Source organism: Manis javanica, chromosome 15 (assembly GCF_040802235.1).
Source record: "Manis javanica isolate MJ-LG chromosome 15, MJ_LKY, whole genome shotgun sequence".
Taxonomy (NCBI): domain Eukaryota; kingdom Metazoa; phylum Chordata; class Mammalia; order Pholidota; family Manidae; genus Manis; species Manis javanica.
In genome coordinates this window covers 67,910,709-67,936,405 of record NC_133170.1, presented here as the reverse complement: position 1 = coordinate 67,936,405, position 25,697 = coordinate 67,910,709, and the positions used below count along the sequence as shown (strand labels likewise).

Sequence of the window (25,697 nt, the reverse complement as noted above, 5' to 3'; positions counted from 1 at the left end):
GCAAATTCGCAAATACTAAAACCGTGAATGATGAGCTTCAACCATGTTTCTCCCTAGACTTGTGCATTAGTTGCATATATCACCCTTTATGCCTAAATACTTCCTCCTAAAACAAAGGACATTCCCCTACATAACTTTATTCCATAATCAAATTCAGGAAGTTTGACACTGATACAGTATTATTATCTTTTCAAACAGGTGGTCTCACTGGGTCAGCTTTCCTAATTCCTTTTGATAGCCAAGCTGGTGCTCCAGATAGCCTCTGTTCCTCTTTACTTTCTCCAGGAACTTTCTCATGACATGGAAGAACTTCATCACTGGAAGGCAGATTTTATCCCCCTGTTTTCTTAGGTATCTTAGGAACTGCTTTGCATGTTCCCTCCTCACCTCAGTTTGGTTTTTGAAGAATGTGAAAGGAGGCATCTGCCTATTCACTGTAATAACAGATGTAGATAAATAAAAATGCTACTTGATTAATAACCTACACTTTTCAGAAAGGAGACTCTGGGCCTCAACTTTAGGGAAAACCAGGCTTAATAAGTGCTGCCAATACTATAATATAACATGTTCAATTTCCCACTTGTCCCAATCATGTCCTCACCAGTGTTTTTTCCATCCAGGGTCATGTGTTGCATTGAGTTATATTGTCCCTTTAGGCACCTTTAATTAGGAACAGCCTTTCTTTTTGTCCTTTGTAACATTGACAGTTTGGAAGAGTCCAGGCCCCTGGTTTTGTAGAATGCTGCCTAAGTCTGGTTTCCTTGATATTTGCTCATTATTTCAATCAGATGGTACATTTTGGCAGGAATATTCATCTCCATTTTGCAGATGACAGGAATTGATGCTCAGGTTATGTAATTGGCCAGAATTCAAACCTGGGAAGTCTGGCTCAGAACGTAGGCATTCATAAAAATCTTGCATGGGCTGATTCTAGCTTTGCTTAAAAAATTGGAAGACCCTAAATAAATAGCAGTTAAAGTTTTAAAAAAAATTGGAAGACCCAGCAGCAGGAGCAATGGGCCTCCCTTCTTGCAGAGCAACAATGAGCAGGGGCTGAGTTACTGCAACCCTCTTCCTCAGAAATGTGTTTGCCACAGTCCCCACTGCTCCCTTTTGCAATGCTAGGCCAGCTTCCTTTATACTACTAGCCTGGCCCCCATGTGCCTTTGAATTTGAGACCTCTGTCTGTCCCAGTGATCCAGTATAGAAAGTGGTTTTCTACAAAGTGCTCTGGCTGAAGTGGAAGTTGGTTGGGGGAAAACGTGGCCTTAAGCTCTTCCCCATCTCTGCAGACTTAGACATGCTAACAGAGTTTTGTGGGCTGAGTGGGGCTGGGGCCCTCCTTTTTCCTATTGGAGCCACATTACATGCACCAGGACTCCCCCCTCTCCTGTCTCCCTGGATGGCCCTCTGCCTGTACCGAGTAAGACAGGGCAGGCCCCTGTGTGAAACCCCCCACTGCATCCCAGAGAAGACCTGGGCGTCTTTGTGCACCGCCTAAGATAACTCCCTGCTTCTGCAGAGACTGGGATCCAACGAATAATCCCTAGCTTGGTGATATGAACCTAAATTTGCATGAACTCAAGAATCACCAGATTGACTTGAAAAATGCAGGTATTCAAGCCCTACCCCTGGAGATTCAGATTCAAGTTAGTCTGGGTATGTCTCTGCAATCTATCTATAACTAGCACCCTAGGTACTCTCAAATCCCAATTTAGGAAACACTGGTAGTTAAAGACACAGTTTCTCTCATTTTAGTTTTATTTATATTTTGAATAGATAATACATTCACAGGTTCCAAATACAACAGTGAAAAGTTGCTCTCCCATCCTGTTCCCAGGTTCCCAGTTCTCCCCAGACTCAGTCATTTTTGCCAGTTAATTGTGTTCCCATCTAGAGAGAGATATACATAAACAAGCACATACACACCCTCTTTCTAACAAATGGTAGCCTGTATACACACTGCCACTGTTATACCTCGTGAGAGCTGATAGACCTAAATTTGAGTACAATCACTTTCTAGCTTGGTGGCATGAACCTCAGTCTCTTCTCAATGGCACTAATAACAGCCAGACACCTCAGGTTGTTAAGGGGTCCTGGGAGAGGCCACCTGAGGGGCCTGGCATGAGTGAATGCTATCTGTTTGGTTAATTCTTGTGTCCCAAGTTGGTCAGGCTCAGCTTCCTGGTATCAGAGGTGCAGACAGAAGTATGCCTGGAGTCAGACCATCCCACTTATGATTTAGAGGGCAGAGAGAACCTCTGTTGTATCAGCATTTATAGAGGCTTTACTATGTGCCAGGCACTTAATGAGGACACTTTACAAACATCGGGGTTACATTCCTATGTTGGACTGAAAAATTCTTTTGTAGAGTGTCTATGCCATAGCATGTTTAGCAGTATTTCCAGCCTCTACCTGCTAGGCCCAGGAGCACTCTTTACTGCAGTTGTAACAACCACAATATCTCCAGATAGCTCCAAATGTCCCCAGGGAGGGAGGGAGACAAAAATCACTCTTGGATTAGAACCACACCACATTTCATCCTCATGGTAACCACAGTAACCCTGCATGGTAAGGACCGTTACTGTCCCATATTAGCGGGGAGGAAACCTGGAGAATAGAGAGGGTGGGTGACATACCCAAGAACACACAGCTAATAAATCACCACTGGGACTTACAGGCAGGTGGTCTGACTGCAGAGCTCCTATTCCTAACCATTATGTAAGAGTCCTGACCTCAGGAATGCTGTCTAGGATTATGCAAAGCCCTTACCAGATACCTGCTTCACCATTAACCTCAATATATGTTATTCATTGTTATTACATCTGTAAGCAAATCCTCAAAACACCCCTATGAGATCTCTTAAGTCCCATTTTGCAGATGGGGCAACTGAACTTTATTGCTTAGGTTCACAAAGCCAGTAAGTCCAGGGTTCTCTACCCCAGCTGCACAACAGAATCATCTGGGGAACTTTTGAAGTCCCAGGCCTCACCCCAGACAGAGGAGTATCTCTAAATGTGGGACATGAGCATCCATAGCTTTTATCTCCCACGGGATTCCAAGGCTGAGCTCCTGCGTTGAAAAGCCACGTCAGGTTTTAACCCCGTATCTTAGTGATCAGTGTGATCAGATGCAGGCTCTTTCTCCTCTCTGGAGTTGCTCAGAGGTCAAGACCTGGAGACACCATCTTTTCCTCTCCCAGAGTAAATCCATGCAGTCTATGGGCACATCTTCCCTCTTCTCTACCTGAAATCCACCTAAGGCTCACCTGCCGCCCCACCCTCCACGCCCCGCCATACACCATAGGCCCTGGACCAATGCCCACAGGTTCTTAATTCTCACAGGCTCGGGGGTCGGGGCCCAGTATGAAGGCTTAAACAAGAGGGTCCCTGAGGCCAGCTGGGGAGAGAAACACTGGCCCCCTACTGGCAAAGGATGGCCTGGTGCCAGGAGGTTGAGATGCTCTCTGAGGGTGCCGAGTATGTGCCTGAGTCATCATGCTTCCCTTCAGTGGAAGCAGCTCCAGTCCAAGCAGTTGGGTGGCATGGACTTGAATTTCCCCTGAAGTTCTGGTGTTCTCTCTGCAGGAACAAGGGGTGGTGGGAGCTGGTGTTTCAAAGCTGCACCCCTTTCTTACACCCCTCTTGCACCCACAGCAGAAGGGGTGAGGACTGGATGAGAGCCCGCTGGACAGATGTGCAGGTAGAGGCCTGGGGCAAACCACCGTCAGGGGCATTCAAGGTGAGCAGACCACCCAACTCCAATCCAGTGTTCCTCCCAGCAAGCCCAGGGTGCAAATGGGAGAATCTGGATGGAAGTGGAGTGAACTTGTCTTCCAAGACCAAAACTGACCAGTTGGACTGTAGGAGGCAAGAAGCCCACCCTTTCTGGTCCTGTCCCTGAGCCCTGTGGCCACAGGAGACCCCAGGAGCTGCCTCAGCCATATCAGAGGGTGGATTGGTACCTGTCCCTCACCTGGCATCAGTTTCCTTCTTCATCCTCCGACTTCCTGAACAAGGCTAAAGCTTCCTCCAGCACACTATCAGGGTCTAGAATTTTGACCTGGAGGAAAGCAATAATGGGTTGGACTGGGAAGTGTGGAAGGTACAGGCTGCCTGCCTGGTGGGTGCTGCCTGCTTTGGGGTACTGCCTGCTTCCTTGGGGATGCCCTGACTGAAACAAAACCTTGTCTGTTCCCTGGCTGGGCTGGGCCAGGCCAGGCAGGATGCAGCTGGAGATGCTGTTTGCTGTCTCTCCCTGGGTGTGGCCATAGAGCCTTGGTGAGAGCTGCCCACCTCAGGAATGGGGAACTGGGTAGGCTCAGGAGCCTCATCGCGGCCAAAGTCAATCAGTGTGCCACACTTGGCCACGTCGTCCACCCAGAAGCCTTCAAATAGCTGACCGTGGTCCAGGTGGAAGAAACGCCCCGACCCATTCTTCATGCCTCTCTGCCAGTGGCCCTCATAGCGGTTTCCGTTCTCTGGGGGGAAGGACAGGAAGGTGTTGGTGGGGTACACCAAACCAGGCCAGACTACCAGGCCAGTCCCTCCACCACATGGGCTGGACCCTCTACCACCTCCAGGCTGGACATCATTGCCCACCAGGAAGCCAGAAGGAATCCAGGTTCACCACTGAGCTGGGTGGAGTGGGGTCTGGGATGACAGACCTATTCCTGGGTGTCCATGACTTCTAGAATCAGACCTAGTTCACATTTTGCCTCCATGACTTACTTGAACTTGGATGAACATTATTTTCTGTTTGTAAAAAACATAGCTGATAATATGAATAGGCAATGTTTTCTTAGCACTTACTCTGTGCCTGGATCTTTGCTGTATTTGTGACCTCACTCACCAGAAATACAGTTCTATGAAGGATGATGGACTCATTTTACAGATGAAGCTTGCAGGGAGTTTGACATGCTCAAGGTCACAGAGCTAGGAAGTGGCAAAGGCAGGTTTTGAAACCAAGGCCTGTTCATCCCAGGAGCCCATGCTCTTGATCCCAAATCAGTTCTACTTATCCTCTGGTGGTGATGGTAGTGTAAAAAAATAATAATAAAGCTAACACTTTTCAGCTCAGACACTTTCTAGCTGTGTGACCTTGGGCAAGTCACTTAACCATTTTGTCTTGTTTCCTCATCTGTAAAATGGGATAGGAGTAGCATCTACCTCATACAATTGTTGTGAAGAGTCCATATGTGGAAAGGACTTTAGGGGGTATCTAGATCAGAGGTCAGCAAACTTTTTCTGTACAGGGGCAGTTAGCATTTTCAGCTTTGTGGACCATAGGATCTCTGTTGCAGATTCTCAGTAATGCCACTGCAGCGTGAGAGCAGCCATGGATATGTAAATGAGAGCAAGTCAGTGTGTCAATAAAACTTTATAAAAAGTACATGTTGGGCTGGATTTGGATTTGGTCCAAGAGCCATAGTTTGCTCACATCTGCTACATGTAAGTGTGAGGTAGTAATATCATTGAACATTTAGTATCACGTGTCAGGCACCATGCTAAGCACTTTACAAATATAAACATTACACCTTCATAATAACCCTAGTTAAGTTTTTTAATCCTTAAGTAACAGATGCAAAAATTGACTCACAGTGTTTAAGCAAATCATCCCAGGTCATATAGCTAGTAAGAGCATGAACCAGGATTTAAACCAACATAGCCTGGTTCCAGAGTCCAAGCCATTAAAAATGATACACTTAGAGCCGCATAGCAAGTGCTCACTAAATACAGGCTATTACCAGTAGATGCTCTGTGAAAGCAGACACAGAGCTGGGTGCAAAAGGGATTGAGAATGACGGGCAGAAGTTGCTAGCCTAAACACTCCACAGCTGTCCCAGTGCCTCAATTTGGCCGAAGTGCATTGAAGTTGGAGTCTTGATTTTCAGAAGACTGGGCTCCGGTTTCTGTCCTCACCCAGAGCACCTACTATGTGTCAGGCAATGGGAAGCAGTGCCATGGAATAAAACAGACACAGTCCCAGTCCTTATACAGTTCACTGTCTGGAAGGACAATGATACCAGCATTATAGACATCCTGCAATGGGGCCAGGCCCTCTTCTAAGCACCTTATACAGACCCTCTAATCCTCAACACAGCCCTATGAAGTAGGTCTACTGTGATTCCCATTTTACAAGTGAGGAAATTGAGGCACAGTGGCAAAATACCTCACCCAAGATTGCATACCGAGTGCTAAAAGCAAAAGGGAGCAGGTGCTGAGTAGAATGAGGAGGATGTGCTTTACTTGGAGTGGACAGGAAAGGCTTATCTGAGGAGGGCACAGTGCAGAGATCTGGAAGAGGGACAGCAGCGCAAGGGGAGTGTGGGAGAAACAAAGGAAGTTGTATGACCAAAACCCAGGGAACCCAGGGGAAGAGAGGTGGAGGCAGAACTGGAGGGGCAAGGACTGGGCCCCACAGACTACAGGAACGACGGGCTCTGAACTGGGTCCGAGGGCAATAGGGAGCTATGGAAAGATCAGAGGCAGGGCAGTGAGAAGGTGGGTCCAAACTACAAAAAGCTCACTCTTGTTGCTGTGTAGAGAGTGGATTAGGCCCTGACCTTCACGAGGGTTTCTGGCTGCTCTCCCCTCTGCCTGGGAATGTTCTTCCCTCGCTGAAAAAGGTTATCTGCTCTTCTCTTACCTCAGGTCCCCATTCAAACGTCATCCCTTCAGGGAAGCGCTCTGACTCGAAGTCAGTCTAAATAGTCCCTGTCCCCAACACCTTTGTCACTCTCCAACACACCTTCCTATTTTCAAGAATTCCCTAGTACTTATGAATCTACAACTAACAGGCCGTGTTGCCCTCGAGTGAGTGACTTAACCTCCTCCTGTTCAGTGCATTTGTGAAGTGGAGATAAGAGGACCTATTTTACAGGATGGTAGTGAGGTTTAAATGAGTTTAATGCTGTGTAAATGTGGGCTATGATGATTATGACCACAACAAAATGCCTTAATTGTTGATGTTTATTGTTAGAGTATAAGTGCCCTGAGGGCAGCGATCTGGGCATGTTATCCACCTTAACCCACGCTGGAGCAGGCTTTGCAGGGGCGTGGTCACGCAGGGCGGGGCTTGCAGGGCCTTGGGGGCGGGGCTGTGGGGCGGGGCGGGGCACTTACCCAGGCGCAACATGCCCTCCCCGTCAGGCTTGTCGTTCCGCCACTGGCCCTCGTAGGTGTCACCATTGCTGTAGTACATGCGGCCCCACCCGCTGCGCTTGCTGCCACACCACTCACCCTCGTAATACTTCCTGGGTCCGAAAAACTGAATCCCATAACCCTAAAAGCACAAAAGTGTCCCTGTCCACCACCAGGAAAGCTCCACCATCCTCCCCAGCACCTAAGCCACACACCTGGCCTTCTTCTTTACTTCCTACCTCCAAGCTGATGGTCGTGTATTGTAAAAGACCCCAGGCTGTCCATTTCCCTCTAGCCTCTGCCACCGCCTTCATGCAGCCCACCGTTTCTCCCCTCCTCACTGGTCTGCCTCTTCCACTCTCCCATTCTCCCTGCCCCATGCGTCCTCCATACCGCAGCTAGAAGGATCTTTACATTGCCCAGCTGATCATGTTTGCCCCATCTTCACAACTCTCATCTGACCCTATTTAAACATCGCCCATGTCCTTGGGAATCAGATCAAAGCTCTGGACTTTCTCTCAGAAAAAGGACCACCACCACACTTAGTGTACAACCACAGAGACTCATGCCTCAGCATAGATCGAACCTAGGAGGCTGGGTTAAACCCAAGTCCACCCCACAAAATCCTGATTCCCCACATAACCCCCAAGGTTCCCTCCTCCCCTCCCCCACCAACCTTGTGAGCTCCACACCTTGCTGTTTGACAAATCCTTTGCAACTGCTGCCTTTTTACCTACTTCCCCTTCTCCTTTTTTCCTCACTGGTTAACTCTTTGTATCTTTTGGTATCACCTCTTACAGGAAACCAGCCCTGAATGCTCAATTATCTTCCTCTGAGCTCCCTGTGAAAACCTCTATCTTGACACCATATTAAATATAAATTGTTTACGTTGGGATCTCTCTCCTCAATGGCCAATAAACACTTTGCTAGCACAGATCATGAAATCCTGGACTCTACTACTTGCCTGGAGTGTGACGGTAGGCAAGACAGTTCACCTCTCTGAGCTTGCTTCTTCATCAATAAAATGGGAATGATAATAATGATAGCAGTAATAATGATGTTGTGAGAGTAGTTGAAGTACCAGATATCTGTGCCAGGATTGCAATAGCAGTTGTTCAATAGCAGTATTGTATTGTTATCTGTACCCATGGTCTATGGTTAGGATTCAGGTGTTTAAGGGTTGAGGCCATGTGTCTGGGTAGCTTTTACCACCAGGACCTTCTTCCTCTCTCATCCTTTGGCCAAGGGTGTGGCCTCTGTTTCCTTGCTTCTACGTTTCCTACTTGCCTCTTATCCTGGCCCAACAGAAGGGGGATTCTGAGAAGGAGTTGCCCAGGGAAGAGAAAGCCAGGAAATGAATGGGGGTAGGGGGTGGAGACTTGGCCCCCACACAGCCTGGCTGGCTTCTTGTAACCATAGGGTTTCACGGGCTCCTCCCTGGGCCCTCTCCTCCAGCTTCCTGTTTCCTGGGTTTTGTTCTGAGAAACCTTGAGGACTCCCCCACCCCTTCCTTCTCCCACCTATGTGGTCCCTCTGTCCTCCTCCCCTCAACACCCACCCCAGCCCCAGTCCCAAGCCTGGCCTAAGCCCCAGGGCATGATGGGAACTACTTACAGCTTTTTTATCCTTTTTCCACCAGCCCAAGTATACTCTCTTGTACTTTCCCATCTCTTGGTCAGGAAGGCTGAGCGTGCCATAACCATCTCGCTTCCCAAACTTCCAGTCCCCTTCATAGATGGCTCCGTTCTTCTTCCAGATCTGTTTTCCTTTTCCTGATGACATAGATGGGCCAACACTACAGACATGGCTGTCATGGGGGTGAGGGTGCAGGGGCAGGTACTGTGTCTGCCTGGGCCTCAGACAGTTCTCTTGAGGGCTGGGACAGGGTCTGTGCCTCATCTCTGGAACTCTATCACCTAGGAAAACCCTTAAAAAAATTAAATTTCTACAAGCAGTAGCTCTCCAGCCCTTTGTTGTGAAGCCAGACTGATAGAGCAAACCCCAAGCAGAAATCTGCCCCTTCAGCTTCATCTCTTAATAATACTGAATGGATATACCAGGTGACAAGGGTTTCTAGAAAGCTTTGTGTATTTCTTCAGGTCTCCTGAACATACATGGAGGCCTACCTCCTACTACTCCAGCTCCTTCTGAGTCCTCCATCTGCCCTCCAACCACTCTGGCTTTCACACCATTCCTGGAACCCACTAGATATGCTTCCACTTTTGTACCTGCTTGTCCCTTGGCCCAAACACTCTTTACCAGCTGTTCACTTACTCCCTGCCCCCTGCAAGTCTTTGCTCAAATCTTTATCTTCTTCAGGAGGCCTACCATGACCATCCCATTTAAGCTTACAAGCCTGTCCTACCCCTCGCTGCTCCCATTATCACTTATCAACTCCTAATATAATAAAGAATTCACATATTTATTATTTATTTTCTGTCTCTTCCAGGAGAATGTGCATTCTGGGAGGGCACAGACTTTGTCTGCTCTCTGTTCATTGCTCCATTCCCAGCACCGAAAAAACCATGTGCTTGGCACGTTGTAGGTGACCAATATTTGTTGAACAAAGACATCTGTTGAATGAAGGGATGAACAAAATATCTGGGGTACCAATATGGGCCAAGTCATGTCTGGCTCCTTGGTAGCTCTGGAACACATCCAACATAGTCCCCGTGAGCTTTTTGGATCTGGGGCAAGTAACATAAATTCTCTGGGCCTCAGGTTCCTCACCCGTAAAATGGGAATAAGAATATCTCATGGGGTTATGGTTTGTTCTAATCACTAAATTCATTAATATATGCAGAACATTTATAACATTGCCTGCAAATAGGAAAGAGGGCAACAATTATTTTTGCCCTTTAGGTATGGCCCTATTACATTATAGAGAACATTGGGTTATTTGCATGCATCTTTCTCCTACTTTTCTTTCCTTTGGGGAACCAGCTCACCAGCGCCCTCAACCTCTGAAGTTTGTAACGGGATGACGCCTCCTCTGGTAAGCCTAGCCAATCAGTGTTTTCTACCCACCCAGGCCACTGTGATTGGTTAAGTGAAGGGCATGTGGCCCACACTGGTCCAATGAGATTGTTTGCCTCCGGGGTAAAGGCAAAACTTACCCTGGCCTAAGAGGTGCTGGGTGGTTGACCCTCCCACCAGACCTTCCGGCTCTCTTGCCCTCTCACCCTTTCTGCTCTAACCACACTGGCTTATTCCTTAAACAAGTCTGTTCCTTAAACAAGACATAACCCAAAGCATCCCTCTGTTTGATTCCACTATCTAAAAGAAGTGCTCCTTTGCCTGGCTAATCATTCTCATCCCTCTGGGCTCAGCTGAGACATTACCTCTCTGACTGTCTATGTTCTTATGGCCCCTTTCACATCTCTTCTCTGGTACCCCCCCCCCCCCCCCGGTTAGCTGTGTGACCTTGAGTAAGTCATTTCCTCTCTCTGAACCCCAGCTTCCTCATCTGTGAAATTACTTCTTGTGCAGGTTCTCTATGACCAAAAGCACCCTGAGGGTTGGGATTATGCCAGACACCCAGGACCAGAAGTTCAACATGTTAATGGAGTGAATTTATAGCAGTCCAGGGAACCACCAGGCAACCCTCTCCTTGCCCTGCACAACCACTGTCTTGACCACTTCCAATCTGCTTATACTACAGCAACCCACTTCAGCTTAGTCAAAAGGCATGTCTTGAAGAGAGAAGGAGCTAAGCCTGGATTATTTGACAGGTCTGCTTTCTTCAGCCCCAACCCCATTAGCTCTATGCCTCCAGGGTCTGAGGGGAGGCAGGACTCACACAGAAGGAGGGCTCAGAGGTCCACATCAGCCCACAACACAATTTCATAGGCAGCCACGATTGAGACAATGGGAAATGACTTACCTAAAGTCACACAGCCACTCAGTGGTAGAGCCAGTCTCAGAACTTCAGGACCCAGGGCTCTGTCCACCCCATATGCTGAGCACAAGGACTGAAGCACATATTCAAGCATCTTTACGCACAGACCTCCAAGCAGCCTCGTAAAGCCTGGCCTTTAAGCCAGTGCTGAGGGTGGGTGCTGTGTCACACACTGGGTGGGGTCAGCTTTGGAGGGCAGCTCGGACAAGGAAGGCTCTGAGTAGTGATCCCTGCCATGCTCATCCCTCAGAGAACATTCCAGAAGTTCCTCTTCGGCACAGACATTGGTCTAAACGCTTGATAGATATAATCTCTTATCTTTACAGACAGGTATTACTCCAACTTTAAAGAAGGGAAACTGAGGCTCAGAGTGTTGTAGTGAATCACTCAAGGTCATAGTTGGGGGAGCAAAGATCCTGACACAGGGTTATGGACTCCAAAGATCTTACTGCTGGAAGGCAGGATAGAAGAGTAGTTAAGAGCATAAAATCTGGAATTGTTAGACTGGAGTGAGAAACCATACCACATTTTTTTTAATAAAACCCTTTTTTCCCCCCCCTTTCAGGGTTTAGTTTGTATCACAGGGACCCCCATGCCCCGTGGTATAATAGGAGTGGCTGGTATAATAGGAGTCCAGCCCAATTAAAGTTGAAGCCCCAGCTACTTCTTGGAGGTGGGTGGTGTCCTCCCTCACCCCCTGCTGGTCAGACACCTTGTCAGGGGGTTTGAAGAGTTTGAAGACCAGATTCCCAGTTGCAAGCTGGTTTCTGGGAGCGGCCCTTTCCTCCTGCTTGCCAGCCCCATGCTTATCCCAGGTCCCAAAGTGAAGGGACCAATCTGGAGACCCTAGAACCCAGGGTGTGGCTGCTGTCTCAAGGCGACTTTGTCCTCTGCTGGTCCCTGAGACCTTTGCTCAGCTGAAGTCAGGGCTGAGTTGGGTTCCAGAGCCCCAGCATGTGGAAGCCCCTGGCTTGTCCAGGTCAGCATTCACACCTTGGGGGAGCCTCAGGGACACATCTTATGTTCCCAGTGAGTTCTGCAAGCTGCCTTGGACCTGGTAGCCCGCCGTGGTCCAGACCGCACACTCACCACCTGAGCCCCGAGGGTCCCCACTCACCGTGTTTCATGTTGTCCTTCCACTCACCCACGTAGCAGTCACCATTGACAGCATACACCTGGTGCCTCAGACCATTCTTCTGGGCTTTTTGGTCCCACTCCTTCCACAGGGGCTCTGACTTTTGTGGGCACTTGGAGATAGGCATGTTGGCTGCCTCTGTGGGGCCAGAGAGTGCTAGCAAAGGGTTACGGGCCTCAGGGGCTCAGTGCACCTGGAGTAATGCCAGGATCCTGGGGCTTCCAGGGAGGCACCTGCCTAAGCTTAGATTGGGTGCGTCATGTGTGTTCTGAGTACCCGGGGCAGATGAGCAGCCCTTGAGGGAGTCTTGTGCTGGACTGACCCTTGGCTGTCCCCTCTCTTGCTTCTCCAGGGGCCCCCTTGGGGGATGTCTGATGGCACAATTGCTTGGGAACCCGGGAAACCAGTTGAGGAGGGGGTTTATGATGGCATCAGGATGAACCTGCTCTGAGCAGGGGGTAGCAGTCATATATTTAATGACCAGTATGGCCAACTAAGTGGATGCTGGCCCTAAAGCTGGAACTTGGCCTGGAGCCCCCAGTGGTGAGCACTGGGGTCCACTCCAGGGGAGTGGTTGCCAGGTTGCTCTGGACTGGCAGACTACTGCTCCACAACAGCCCACAGGGACACATCCCTCATACCCCCAATCCAATCCCTGCCCAGCACCCAGAACTTTAGCTCTTTGGTCCACACTCATCTGTCTGGTGGATAGGATGGTGAAAAAATCCAGGGGCTAGCTTTGCAGCAGTTTGCCAACTGTCAGGAGAGCCCACCAAGTACAGATACCGCTTCTAGGGTGACCAGCTATCCCAGTTTGCCCAGGACTGAGGTGTTTCCTAGCTTACATATCATTACTATAAGTAGAAAGCTAGTATCAGGTACTGTAAGGAGAAGGTAAAAAATTTGATATACTCATAAGAAAGCAATCTAAGTCTTAGCTCGCATTGTGGTTTACGGTTGAGATTAGCAAATATTCAGGAACGTGTTAATGCTCTATAGCCCCGAACTGACACTTCCTCCTTGGCTTATTCAGAATTGTAAGGGAACCTAGGAACTAATCTAGCTTCCTTACGATGTCACTGTGTGTTATTTAATGCCTCATCATTGTAATATAAAGTCATCTCTGTCCAACACTTTGGGGAAAATAGGGTCTATTCAAGAGGAGGTAGCAGTCTTAATACAGAAGCTACTTATAGGAAAAGAAAGCCTTGCAGCGCGGATTCTGCCCGGGTTGTTTTGGTGCTAAACACCACTCAGTACCAACACGGAAGGTGGAGGGGCGGGGCCCAGATGGCTTGGGGAGTCGGGGGTTCCATCTAGAGCTCCGCCGGGTCCCACAGAGCCCGCTAACCTTTGCTTCCCTGCGGGGAGAGGCTTGAGGTCGCGGGCTGCAAGCACTCCGGCGTCCGGGCGCCGGCGTGGGTTGCTATGGCAACGCGGGGCCCCGCGAGGCCATTCTGCAGTGCCCGCCCCTTCCTGCGGGTCCGGCGTCCCGGGAAGGACATCTTTGGGTCTGGAGAGGTCGAGTGTCTGCTGGTACCCTGGCCTGGTGGCCAAAGGCTGGTGGGCGAGCCGGGAGACCTGGTATCCGCGGGTCGTGGGCCACTGTATAACCAGGGAGCTGATGTCCCCTCCTCCGGTCTGGGGATTCCCGGGCAAATACAACGCCCAAAGCAGACAGAAAAGGGTTAAAGGCTTTTCCGCCAGTTGCGAGAAACCAACATCACACCAGTTCTTAGTCTTGTGGGGTTCTGCAAGACTCCTTTGAGAGTCTGAGGGAAGCTGCATAGACCCTCCATCCCTGGGAGATACATGTATTTTACATAGAGAGTTGTCCCATGGCCCACGTCACTCCTAGCTCCTAAACTCACATTCTCACAGTGGCTCCCCTTGTCACTCAGAGAAAAAGCCACAGTCCCTCCAGTAGCCTTCAAAGCCCTGTGCCATATGCCCACTTCCTTCCCTTTTCTTTTCTGACCTTGTGCCCTAATCTGAGCACCCAATGTCACTCTTTTCCAGCGACACACTTGCTTCCTTGCTGTTCCTGGAAGAAGTTGGTCATGTTCCTGCTCAGGGCCTTTGTCTCTTCTGTGCTCTGTGCCAGGACATCTCTTCTTCCAGACAGCAGCCTGGGTCATTCCTTCCTCTCCTCCAGGGTCTCGTTCAAACATAGCCTTCTTAGTAAGGAGTTTCTGGATCACTTTATTTAAAATTGTGATTTCCATATGTATGTCCTAACCTGTTTTCCCAGCCTCAGTCTTATTGCATGTTGTCTTTAGCACCTGGCATCACTATATCTATCAACATATATACACATACTATATATATACATATACACACACTTATTTTCTGTCTCTTTGAAAGTAAAGGTTTTTTTCTTCCAACTTTTAAGTGAAAAATTTCAAACACACAGAAAAACCTAGCTAATAAAGGACAATGAATACCTGTTATAACCTCTGCCTATATTCAGCTGTTACCGGCATGTTACCATTTTTGAAGTCAGAGAACTTTCTATGTTTTTTTCATTGCTGTCTCCCAAGGATCTTGAAGAAATGCCTGGCACTTCATAGTCACTCAATAAATATTTGTCATATGAATGAATGAATGAATGATGTGTTTTCAGTGGTTTCTGCTCAAGAGTCTTTGGTCCTCAGGGTAAGACTGACTGAGCAGAATCTCCAGGCCTGTCGGTGGAAATAGTATCCTGCCTGGGAATATGCAGCTTGGCCCAGCCACTTGCCAAGCTGTGTGCCCAAAGGTCTGTACCCTCCTGGAGGGATTAATTTTCTAATTTGCACAAAAACATAGTATGGGCTACAGGCAGCCTTCTTGGAGCACAGGCTTCCTTTTAATGTACAGAAGCACTTCTCTCTTGTTCCAAATTCTGTTCTCTCTCTGTGCTACTTATTCCAGGCCGCACTCCCAATATCTAACACAGTCCTGGTATATAATATGCACTTGGCACATCTTTGTTGAATGGAAGAAGGGCAAGTGTGCTGCTCATCAGCCATTTTCTTCTCAGAGCCATTCTCTGCCCTTCCCCTGCTGTACTCTGTTTGTCAAGGGAGCCGCCTTCTGCTGGCTGTGTTTGGCCTCTGGCCAGATCACTTCTATGCATGTTGATCTGATGAATGTCTTTCCACATACCTGTGGAGGACATCACTGCTTATTTTCTTAGGACAGATTCCAAGAGGCAGAATTATGGGTAAAGGGTATGAGCATTTTTGAGTTCTTTGTATATAGTGCCAAATTGCCCTCCAAAATGATTGTACCAGTTCCAACTGCAAAATAGAGTGTCTGGCTTTTCTCATGTTTGTCCTTTGCCCACATGGAGTATTATTGTTTTTAAGGCTTTTTTACCAATCTCATATAAAAAAAATCTTGCTTTGATAGGCTTTTCTTTGATTACCAGTGAGTTCTCCTTCATTGCTTTGCTCTTCACTCCCATTGGAATGGGAATTTGGCTCTGATTTCCACACTTAACATATTGTTTATATCTAATTTGTTCAGTGTATGTCTTTCTCTCTCAGTAGACAGTAATTGATAGACACAGAACCTGCACAATGTGTCTTCTTGCCTTATTCACCTTTCTTTTGGTTGCAAGTAGAGACACCATCTAGTACTACCCAATAAAGGAAATTTAACAAGGATACAAGGGTGTTGGAAAATTGTCAACTGCAAAGTTACTCTCTCCACATCCCTCTGTGTGTCTCCTTCAGCTTTCTCATGCTCATGATGAAAATAGCTGTCCCTTATGTCACATTGTTTCCAATCACACAAAGAAATTGGCCCTTTCCAGACCCTAATTCTAAATTCATAATTGGCCCAACTAGAGTCCAGAGTCTGCCTCTGGTCAGTCATGTTCCTGACCATGTGGTACACATCACGACATTCTCCTCTCCTCAGGTGCCTGGCCAGCAGTCCCAGTGGGCTTTGTCCTGGTACACACTGTTCTTTGGTTTGTTGCTTTGTCCAGAGCTTTCCATGATCTAGAATCTCCTCTCTCCCTATGGCATGCTAAGATACAGCCCTACGCCTCAGTCCTCCCCTGCAAGGAGCCCTTTCACAGCCCCTAATCAGACCCTAGCTCAGGAGAAGCTAGGATTGTCCCCTAAAGAAGAATCTGGGGCAGGTTAAGGTTTTTTGCACCCACAGGCCAGCTGGATGGGAAGGTTACAAATCCATGAGATTGTTCTCCGTATGGGGTTAGAATCTGGTTGCATTATTTGCAAAGTCCTGAGTAGGTATTATGGGCTTGCCACTTTCCAGTACTGAAGTGCCAGGAGCATCAAGCTTGAGGACTCTTGTCCCAAATACCCTCTAATACTTACCAGGCTTGAAAGCTACAACTTGGCTGGTCTCCTCTCAAGGACCTTGTTTACAGCTTGGGTGAAGGCAGTTCTCCTGTGTAGTCTGGGGTTGAGAAGGACTCCTTTACATGCCCACAGATAAACATTCTCTTGGGAAGCATGGTCCTATGTACACTTCCCTGGGCACAGAGCTTCAGTGGTAAGCCTGGATGCTCCCTACTGGGAAGAGATTCCCCAGATTTCCTCCAACACTTGCTGAGTTGTCTCAACTCCAGGGGGCATCATTCACACTCCTGAGAATACTGTCTGTCTTAAATGAGAATGGGCCTTCTGGAGCTGAGCAACCTGAGTCTCCCCCTTTTTAGAAGTGGCAGGAAGGACCCAACTGTCAGGACCAGGAAAAGTGTCCAACGTACGTAATAGATAAAAGATGGAGAGAACCCAAATGGTTATTAAAAGATGAATGGATAAGTGAAATGTGCTCCATCCATATAGTAGACTATTATTCAGCCATGAAAAATGAATGAGATAATGAGACATGCTATGACAAGGATGAGCCGTGAAAACATGATGCTAAGTGAAAAAAGCCAATCACAAATGATCATACATTATATATTTCCATCCATATGAAATGTCCCAAATAGGCCAATCTAGAGAGTAGTAAATCAGTGGTTACTTGGGGGTGGGGGGGATGGGGAGATGGGAGGGTGATAAAAGGCCAGGGGGGAGTCTTTTGCAGTGATAAAAATATTCTGAAACTGACTGTGGTGATGGCTGCACAACTCTGAACATACTGAAAACCACTGAATTGTACACATGAAATGAGAGAATTGTGTGGTATGTGAATTCTCTCCATAAAGCTGTTTAAAAACGTATCCCATGGAGGGTGAGTGCCCTCTAGGGGCCCTTAGGTGTCCAGAGCAAGTCACATGTGACTTCTATATTTTTAAGATTTTGGCTAGATTAAAAATCAAAGAAATGCCTAAGGAAGGTAACACACAGTGTGGCAAATGTTTAACTTTTATTGACGTGTGAAATAGGTGTAGAAAAGTGAAAATATCGGTGAACTGCATGATAGTTTTCTGCAAAATGAACACTTGTCAAGACAAACCTTGTTAAGACTGTCTCCAGGACTCTTTCTTGGGAACAATGCCAAAAGTCTAAATTTGAGTCCCTTCATATATCTGAAGCCACTTCTGAGTGACTCTGTAGGGCCCATCTTTTCACCTCCTTTCCTTTCCTAATCTCTAGTATTATGCCATCAATGAGGTGGTTATTTATAATGAAATTGAAGTTAAATAAAAATAAATATTCAGTTCCTCAGTCACACTAGCTACATTCCAAGTATTCAGTAGGCCTATGTGGCAACTGGCTACCACATGGGACAGTGCAGATGCAAAACATTTCCTTTATCATAGAAAGTTCTCCTAGACAGTGTTGCTTTTGGGATGAGCTCTGCCCTCTACCCTCTATTGCTTCCTTGGTAAATTTTCTTTTACTTCTTTCTCTCCCTTCAACCCTGTTTCTTTCTTGTTTTTTAAATCGGTCAGCAAAATGTTCTGTCAGAACCTAACATAATGTCTGCAGGAATAAGCCAGTAGAAATTACAAGGTTTGAAAATAGTTGTTAGGCAAAGAAATACAGCTAATAAATCATCACAAAGAAAAATGCACAGCTTCACCAGCAATTAAAGAAATGAAAGTTAAAATAATCCTGCCATACCATTACATACTGTCTCGACTAAGAAAAATATTTAAAAATGATGAACTGTGATATAGGTAGTGCTGTGGGGAAAGAGGCACCATTATATACTGCTAGCCATCCTAGAATTATGTAAATCCTCCTGAAGAACCATTTGGAATTATGTTAGAAAACTATAAAGCTATTTTCTGACCGAGTAATGCCACTTAATGACTATTACATATTTATTTATTTAACGGATAGCTGGTATGAGACTTTTTTTAAAAAGTGTACTTTTCACAATTATTCTATGAGTAAATAGGAATCCTTATCTTCATTTTAAAACTCAGAAAACTCAGGTTCCAGAAGTTAGGTAAGATATCCAGAGTAAAAGGACAGAAGTGGCCAAGCCAGGATTCAATCGCAGACCTCTTGACCTAAGAAGACCTGCCCAGAACATCGTATCACCTCCCATTTTCAGAGAACTGCCTCCAAGGGAATTGTGCAATTGGGGCGAAGAAATTTATACAAAAACCTCCATATCAACGTAATTATTACAATTACTACAAACGGAAAAATTGAAATATGCATACAGGAGGCAATGTAAGTTGGGAAGTTTACATTTCTGGGTTCAGAAACGTAGTAGGCTTTCAATAAACGCTTAGTTTTCACAAAAGTAATTTGGTGAAAAAGGACTCTGGCCCTTTAAAAGAGAAAGGGTTACTAGAGAAAGGAGGCGGGCTGTGAAGCTGAGGTGAAAAACGTCTTGGCTTATTTAAATGAGTATGCGTGAAAGCTCGCTCACCCTCCGCCACGTTCCTCCACTCTGCGCATGCGCTGACTGAATCTTGAAGCCATCTCAGCCCTGAAGTCTCCCGTGCAATCAGCCTGTCCTTTTCTGCACATGCGCAAACATTATCACGAGACCGGGCTGTTGATGACTGGCTCCCGGAGTTGCTCCTGTGCTTTGGACACCGCGGCCGGAAGGGGGCGGGATCGTGTTCCAAAGCGTCAAAGGGCGGCGGGAGAAACGCGGCAAAGGCCGGTGAGTCTAAACAGAAGGCTGTTTGGGGACTGTCCCAGATGCCCTGCTGCGGAACTTCTGAACCCAGAAATGTAAAGACCAGAATATGAGCACAGAGAACTTACTTTACGATTTAAAAAATGTTTTACAAGATTATTCTTGTTTACATTTGTTGTGTTAAATAAAATTTGTAGGGAGAAGGAGGATTTTCCCTAGGTTTTCTTTTTACCCATGAATTCTTACATTTCTAGAAGACTTTTAGGACCCAGTAAAGAAACATTTGGATGCCTCCTATGTGCTGTTTGAAAATAACTATTTTTAAAAAATGAAAAGAAAAAGGACAGGTTCTCGGCCACATAAACCTACGTCCTGAAATTCCTTAGAAAGAGATGTTAACCAAGAGCCAGAAAAGAAACAAGTTTGCCTAGAGGTAAGTGATTATGTGCATTTAAATTATAAATGCTTTGGAAATCCCTTGTGTCAGTTCGTCAACCTTATTCCTTAAACACTTGTGAAAGTGCAGTATGTTTTGTGCTGGACACTGGAGAGTCAAGGATGAGTATAATTAGCCCCTGCCCTCAAAGAGTTCACACTCAGAGGGAGGAGCCTGGGTCCTGGTGTAGGAAGAGCCTGGGCCAGTATCTTGGAGGTAGTGTAAAGTGACTCAAGACTGTCTTGACAAAAACGGAAGGATGACCTCAAAGAACATGGGAGCTTGTGTCCTGTGAACATTGTGGGGTAAAGGAGGTCTGGATGCCCAGCTGAGGAAGTTGGATCCAAATCCAGTGGTCAGGAACCACTGTGTTTTCTTGAACTTGCTTTGGTGACAGGGTGAAGCAGGTGTCTTGTGGACCACAGTGACCTGGTTAAACAGGGAGAAGCTGGTAAAACTGCCTTAAGTGAAAAGTCTTAAGCTGGCAGGCAGTGAAACCTGCATGCCTGGCGTTATGGGTCCTAGTTAAGAATCCAAACAACTGAAAGGAAAGGAAAGGTAATTTTGGGATGTCCTGAGGGAGTTATGCAGACATTCTGTGGGGCTAGGGAGAAGAGCTTTTCCCTTTTGGATAGTCACCATCTCCCTAAACTATTTTCTCCTTGAGAGATAGGATCTTAGAAGGGCCCTAAGCCAAGAATAGACCTGCTGTAGATAAACTGCTCCATAGGCACATCACAAAGAATACAGATAAAAAAGCAAACAAGGAAATCTTAAATGGACTCAAAATACAGTTAGTACATCTTCCACACAGGGCAGTCACATAGGACCCGATGCTCAGAAGGACCTCGTGCTTGGCTTAAGGTTTTGCTGTCACCATTTTGAAATTCTTAATTTTTTAATAAAGGATCCCACATTTTAATTTTGTGCTGGGCCCCACAGATTATGTAGTTGGTCCTGCCTCCCTCCAACTTTTCTTCCCTCTTTCTTTCCTAGGCCTACTCTTCTCTTTCACCCTCCTCCCCTTTTTTATTTTCCCCCTCTTCCTATTTTCCTTCCTTGACTTCTTTCTACTCCTTTGAGGATGAGTCCAAGTGTGCTGTGGCCTTGTTAAGCCTCAAAATATGTTCCTGTTGTGGGTTAAACAGGACCTGGGAGAGAGGCCTGGAGCAGATTCTCCCTCAGATCTTCCACAAGGAACCGCCCTGCTGATACCTTATTTTCAGATTTCTAGCCTCCAGAATTGTGAGAACTGAGACTGTTGTTTAAGCCCCCCAATTTGTGGTACTTTGTCACAGCAGCACTAGGAAATGAATATAGTTCCCAATAGGTACTTAATAAACACTTGGTGAATACATGGATGGATGAAAAAGGATAATTTTATTGTCTCTGACTCTTCAGAAGATGACAAAAGACTTACCAAGAAAGTAACTTTGGCCAACCTTTCAACTGTGAATGGTTGAAAAACAGGCCATTTCCCCGACCTACTTTCATTTTCTGCCATGAAATAATGACTGTATCTGATACTGACTTTGTCTTGTGTCTCACGTTTGTCCTGGGTCATGGTAATTTGGGCAGGTAGAGTGGGTGGCTCTGGTCCCCTGTCACGGACACTATTGGTTGCCAGAGAAATTCATCCCCTGCCCTGCCTCCTTGATGGCAGATCTCCAAATGTGTTAGCTTCCTTTTCATCCAGGGAAAGTGATCCCCACTCCCCCACCCTGAGCCAAAAGATGAATTACAACTGGGCAAACATTTCTGTAAAGATAGTAAATATTTTCTGGCAATAGTAACTGCACTTCTAAAATGTTGAATGAAATTGAAATTGTGTAGCAAGTAATAAGGATCTCATTCATTACTCAAAATGTTAGGCCCTATCTTAGTTCATTCAGGCTGCTGTAACAAAATACTAGACTGGATGGCTTATAACCACCGACACTTATTTCTCACGGTTGGGAGGCTAGAGTACCATCGTGGTTGGGTGAGAGACCTCAGCAGGGTTACTGACTTCTTATTGCATCCTCACATAGCAGAAGGGGTGAGAGGGCTTTGTGGGGTCTCTTATAAAAACACTAATCCTATTCATCAGGGCTCCTCTCTCATGACCTAATCACCTCCCAAATGACCCCCTCCTAATGCCATCACATGGTGGGTTAGGATTCCAACATGTGTGAATCTGGGGGGGAAACATAACAGACCCTGAATATAAATAAAATCTTGTAATCTTAGGTACCATTCCAAAGAAGGGTTAGTTGTGACAAATCCATTCCCATATCCCAGACTGTATCAGTTAGTTTTTGCAGTAAAACAAATAGCTGCCTGTTCTTGGGGGCCATATGGCGATAAACATTCCTGTAGCTCATGCAGTTGCTGTCGGCTGGTCTAGGCTGGCCTTGCCTATGACAGCTCTTACCAAGGGTCTCACCCTCCTTCTTGAGTCAGTGGGTAACTCAGGAATACTCTCCTCAGTGCAGAAGTACAAGAGAGCAAGTCTGTTGCTTCAAGTGCTTTTAAGATCTTTGGTAACTGTAGCCAAAACAAGCTACATGACCAAATCCTAAATGAAGAAGTAGGAAGTACACTCTGCCTAGAGAATATACAGTGCTCTGTTGATATGGTAACAATGAGTCCTTTACAACAAAATTTCGTATGCCACAAGATACTATCTCAGGTTCCTAGTTTTGGTGGATGAAAAAGAATAAAGTGATGTGCAAGCCCCTGCACTGTATTTTACTGGGTAATCTGGACAGCTGTGACTCTCTGAAACTCAGCTTCCTCATCTCTAAAATACACCATAATAACATTTACCTTGCAGGATTGTTAGGAAGATTAAATGAAATAATGTTTGTAAAAACATATGGTAAACAGTTAACAACTGTTCACATTGAAGGTTTGTGAAAAAATGTATAAATGGTGATGTTTGTACTGTTGTCAATCATCAGACGCCAAGCAGTTGGTGAATTCTTTCAAGTGCTTTTTGTAGCAAGTGGCACTTATCTCCCCATTTCAAATAGCCCGATAGTAGCTTTCATGAAAACCCTGAGATTTACTTTTTGAACTACCAGCCATATGAAATACACTCTTCGAAGGTAATTTTAGGGAACGTATACCACTTTGGAAGACAGTTTGTCGTTATCTGGTAAAGGGGAGGATATCAGCAGCCTTACATCTGGCAATTCACTCCTGGTTATGTACCAGGATAAATGTACACGAATGCCCACTGTGGCATTGTTCTTCAAATCCAACAGGAAATGACCCGGATGTTTATTAGTGATAAGCACCTGCATACTATTTGTACCATAGAATGTGTGTACATATTTCACAGCAGTGAAAGCAGATTATAGTTTCATGCAACACTCCTGAGTCTTAAAAATAATACTGTGCTCAAGAAGATTAGTATAAAAATAAGCAAGCAAATAAAGTATAATCTCACTAAAGTCCCAACTTGGTAAAACACATCTATGTGATGTAGGGATGCAAAAGATAAGTAGTAAAACTACAGGGAAAAGCAAAGAAATTATTTTACAAACTAGGATTGTGGTTACCTCTGGGCTGTCATTGGGAATCAGCATATGCAAGGCTTCAGTGAGTTGGTAGTGTTCTGTTTTTTTAATTGAAATATAATTGACATGATGTCCTATTAGTTTCATATGTACATCATAGTGATTTCAATATTTTTATACATTACAAAATCATCCCCCATATGTCTAGTTATCATCTGTCATCAAAGTTATTACAGAATTACTGACTCCATTGCCTATGCTATATATTACATCACCATTATTCATTTATTTTGTAACTGGAAGGCAATAGTCTATTTTTTGACCTGGATGGTGGCTACATAGGTGTTCACCTGACAGCTTTGTTATGCTGTACATAATGTAATTTGCATTTTTCTGTGTACATATTTCACAAATAAAAATTTCCCTTCCTGCCTTCTTTATATCTTTCTTTTGAAATTTCCCAAAATAAAATACAGAAAAAATTAAGCATATATGTAGTAATGTTATGCTCTTATCTTTTGCATGCTATATATTTCACTTGTTAGTTACCCCTGTGGTGGGGTGCAGGGGGGCAGGCATCAGCCTCTAATTCATTTTGCTGAGAAATGAGGTTTGGAACGTTGTTTCATCATAACAAAAGTCTGCTAGGCAGAAATCATTGGGAAGTCTTGTGTTATTAATGGATATTGCCTTCCCTTGGAAAGATCTTTCAATCTATTTTGTGTGATGTGTTATTTAGCATGACATTTGCTACATGCCAATCAGAACCCTGTCTGGCTTTGTTCATTGTAATCCCAGTACCTTGGACAGTGCTTGCACATAGTAGGCACTCAGAAACATATATTATTTATAACAGCTTTATTAAGATATGTCACTACCCTAAAATTCATTTTTTAAACTATATAATTCACTGATTTTTTAGTATATTTGCAGAGTTGTACAACCATCACTACAATCTAGTTCCAGAATATTTTCATCATCCTAGGAAGAAACTCCCTACCATTAGTGGTCACTCTCCCTTCCCCCTCATACTGTTCCCTGACAACCACTAATCTACTTCCTGTCTCCATGGATTTGACTATTATGGGCATTTCATAGAAATGGAATCATACAATATGTGGTCTTTGTGACTGACTTCTTTCACTTAGCATCAGGCTTTCAAGGTTCTTCCATGTGGTAGCACATGTCAGTGCTTCATTCCATTTCATAAATAATTTTCCATGTATGGCATATCATATTTTGTTTATGCACTCATCAGTCGACAGACACTTGGGTTGCTTACACTTTTTGGCCATATGAATAATACTGCTGTGAGATCTGAGACCAATTTCCTGTGTGTGAGCATAGGTTTTCTTTTCTCTTTTTACTATACCTAGAAGTGGAGCTTCTGGGTCAGGTGGTAACTTTATGTTTAAATTTTGAGAAACTGTCAACTGTTTCTTCCAAAGTGTCTGCACCATTTTACATTCCCACCAGTAATGCATGAGGGCTTTAATTTCTCCCAGTCTTCATCAACATTTATTTGTCTTTTTAACTTCAGCCATTCTAGTGGACCTAAAGTGGTATCTCACCATGATTTCATTTGTATTCCCTAATGATTAATAATGTTGAATCCAATATATATTTGTTAAATTCGGGAGTAGCCATGAACATTTCCAGAGTAAATAGCTACACCAAAATTTTTATGTTGGTACATCTTAAAATTAATACTTCAGTTTTTTCAGGTTATAAAAGTAGTACATGCTCATATACAGAGAAGACAAGTAATGATTCTATAACATCTTACTATGCTGATGAACAGTGACTGTAATGGGGTATGTGGGGGGGACTTGATAACAGGGGGAGTCTAGTAACCATAATGTTGTTCAAGTAATTGTGCATTAATGATATCAAAATGAAAAATCAAAAAAAAAAGTAGTACATGCTCATATGATCATCTCAAAACTCAGGATAGTGGTTATGTTCGTGGATAATGAAAATCTGGATCATCATTGTTTTTGTTTCATTACCTTAGTGGGTAATGAAAATCTGGAAATCATTGTTTTGTTTTACTTATTAAGGATGAAGAGCATTAAAGTATTTCTACCATCCGAGCTCTATGAATGGTTGTTTTTCAGGTAGGAGAAAAAAAAATATTTATGAGTAAATCTGTTGATCAAGCCTTTTGCCTTTTGTTGGAAAGAATAGAAAATCTCAGGAGTTAACGGCAGGTGGCGCAGTGAAACAAGATTTAATCTTGTGGCCTAAAAAGCAAACCAAAACAACAAAAAGCGGCCAACACTTCACTTGGTCATTGGAAAAAATTTTGTCAGTTCTCACTACCTACAGTCTTCCTCCTGTATCTGCCATCATACAAAAGGACCTGGTAGATAGGGCTTCACTGGGGAACTGTCAGGCCTAATTCTTCAAGTGGTAGCGAACAAAGAGAAAGACAGACACTCGACTTTCCTCCCTGTTGTTTCACAGAGGGCCTTCAAAATAATAGGGTTGGCAGGAACCAGGATATAGGGCTTTTTGTGTCTGCTACAAATGAGGACAGCAAAGGTGTTTAGTAGTAAACACATCCCTCAAA

At 45.2% G+C, this 25,697-nt stretch overlaps 1 protein-coding gene across 4 annotated transcripts; it reads right to left on the bottom strand.

The window, feature by feature from the left end:
• Positions 1 to 352: 352 nt before the first annotated feature.
• MORN3 (MORN repeat containing 3) lies at positions 353 to 17,126 on the bottom strand. Of its 4 annotated transcripts, XM_073222959.1 has the most exons (7): positions 13,527 to 15,885; positions 12,158 to 12,313; positions 8,757 to 8,914; positions 7,125 to 7,284; positions 4,296 to 4,480; positions 3,976 to 4,062; positions 353 to 3,581 (listed from the first exon to the last, which is right to left on the bottom strand). In XM_073222959.1, exons 1-6 carry the CDS (start codon positions 13,678 to 13,680, stop codon positions 3,982 to 3,984), a joined length of 894 nt encoding a protein of 297 aa, XP_073079060.1. In that variant the 5' UTR covers positions 13,681 to 15,885; the 3' UTR covers positions 353 to 3,581; positions 3,976 to 3,981. The 4 variants fall into 4 exon arrangements, 3 of the variants coding, with proteins under 3 accessions (XP_073079060.1, XP_073079061.1, XP_073079059.1); XR_001851485.3 differs by having other exon boundaries at positions 3,976 to 4,480; positions 13,527 to 17,125; XM_073222960.1 differs by having other exon boundaries at positions 353 to 4,062; positions 13,527 to 15,891.
• Between the last annotated feature and the right edge of the window lie 8,571 nt (positions 17,127 to 25,697).

Coding starts and splice junctions, on each gene's coding strand:
- MORN3 (XM_073222958.1), bottom strand. CDS start 13,680: ATGTCCTTCCCGGGACGCCGGACCCGCAGGAAGGGGCGGGCACTGCAG. Junction 12,314..13,526: donor CTCCCCGCAGGGAAGCAAAG/GTTAGCGGGCTC, acceptor CTGGCCCCACAG/AGGCAGCCAACATGCCTATC. Junction 8,915..12,157: donor GAAGGACAACATGAAACACG/GTGAGTGGGGAC, acceptor CTATGTCATCAG/GAAAAGGAAAACAGATCTGG.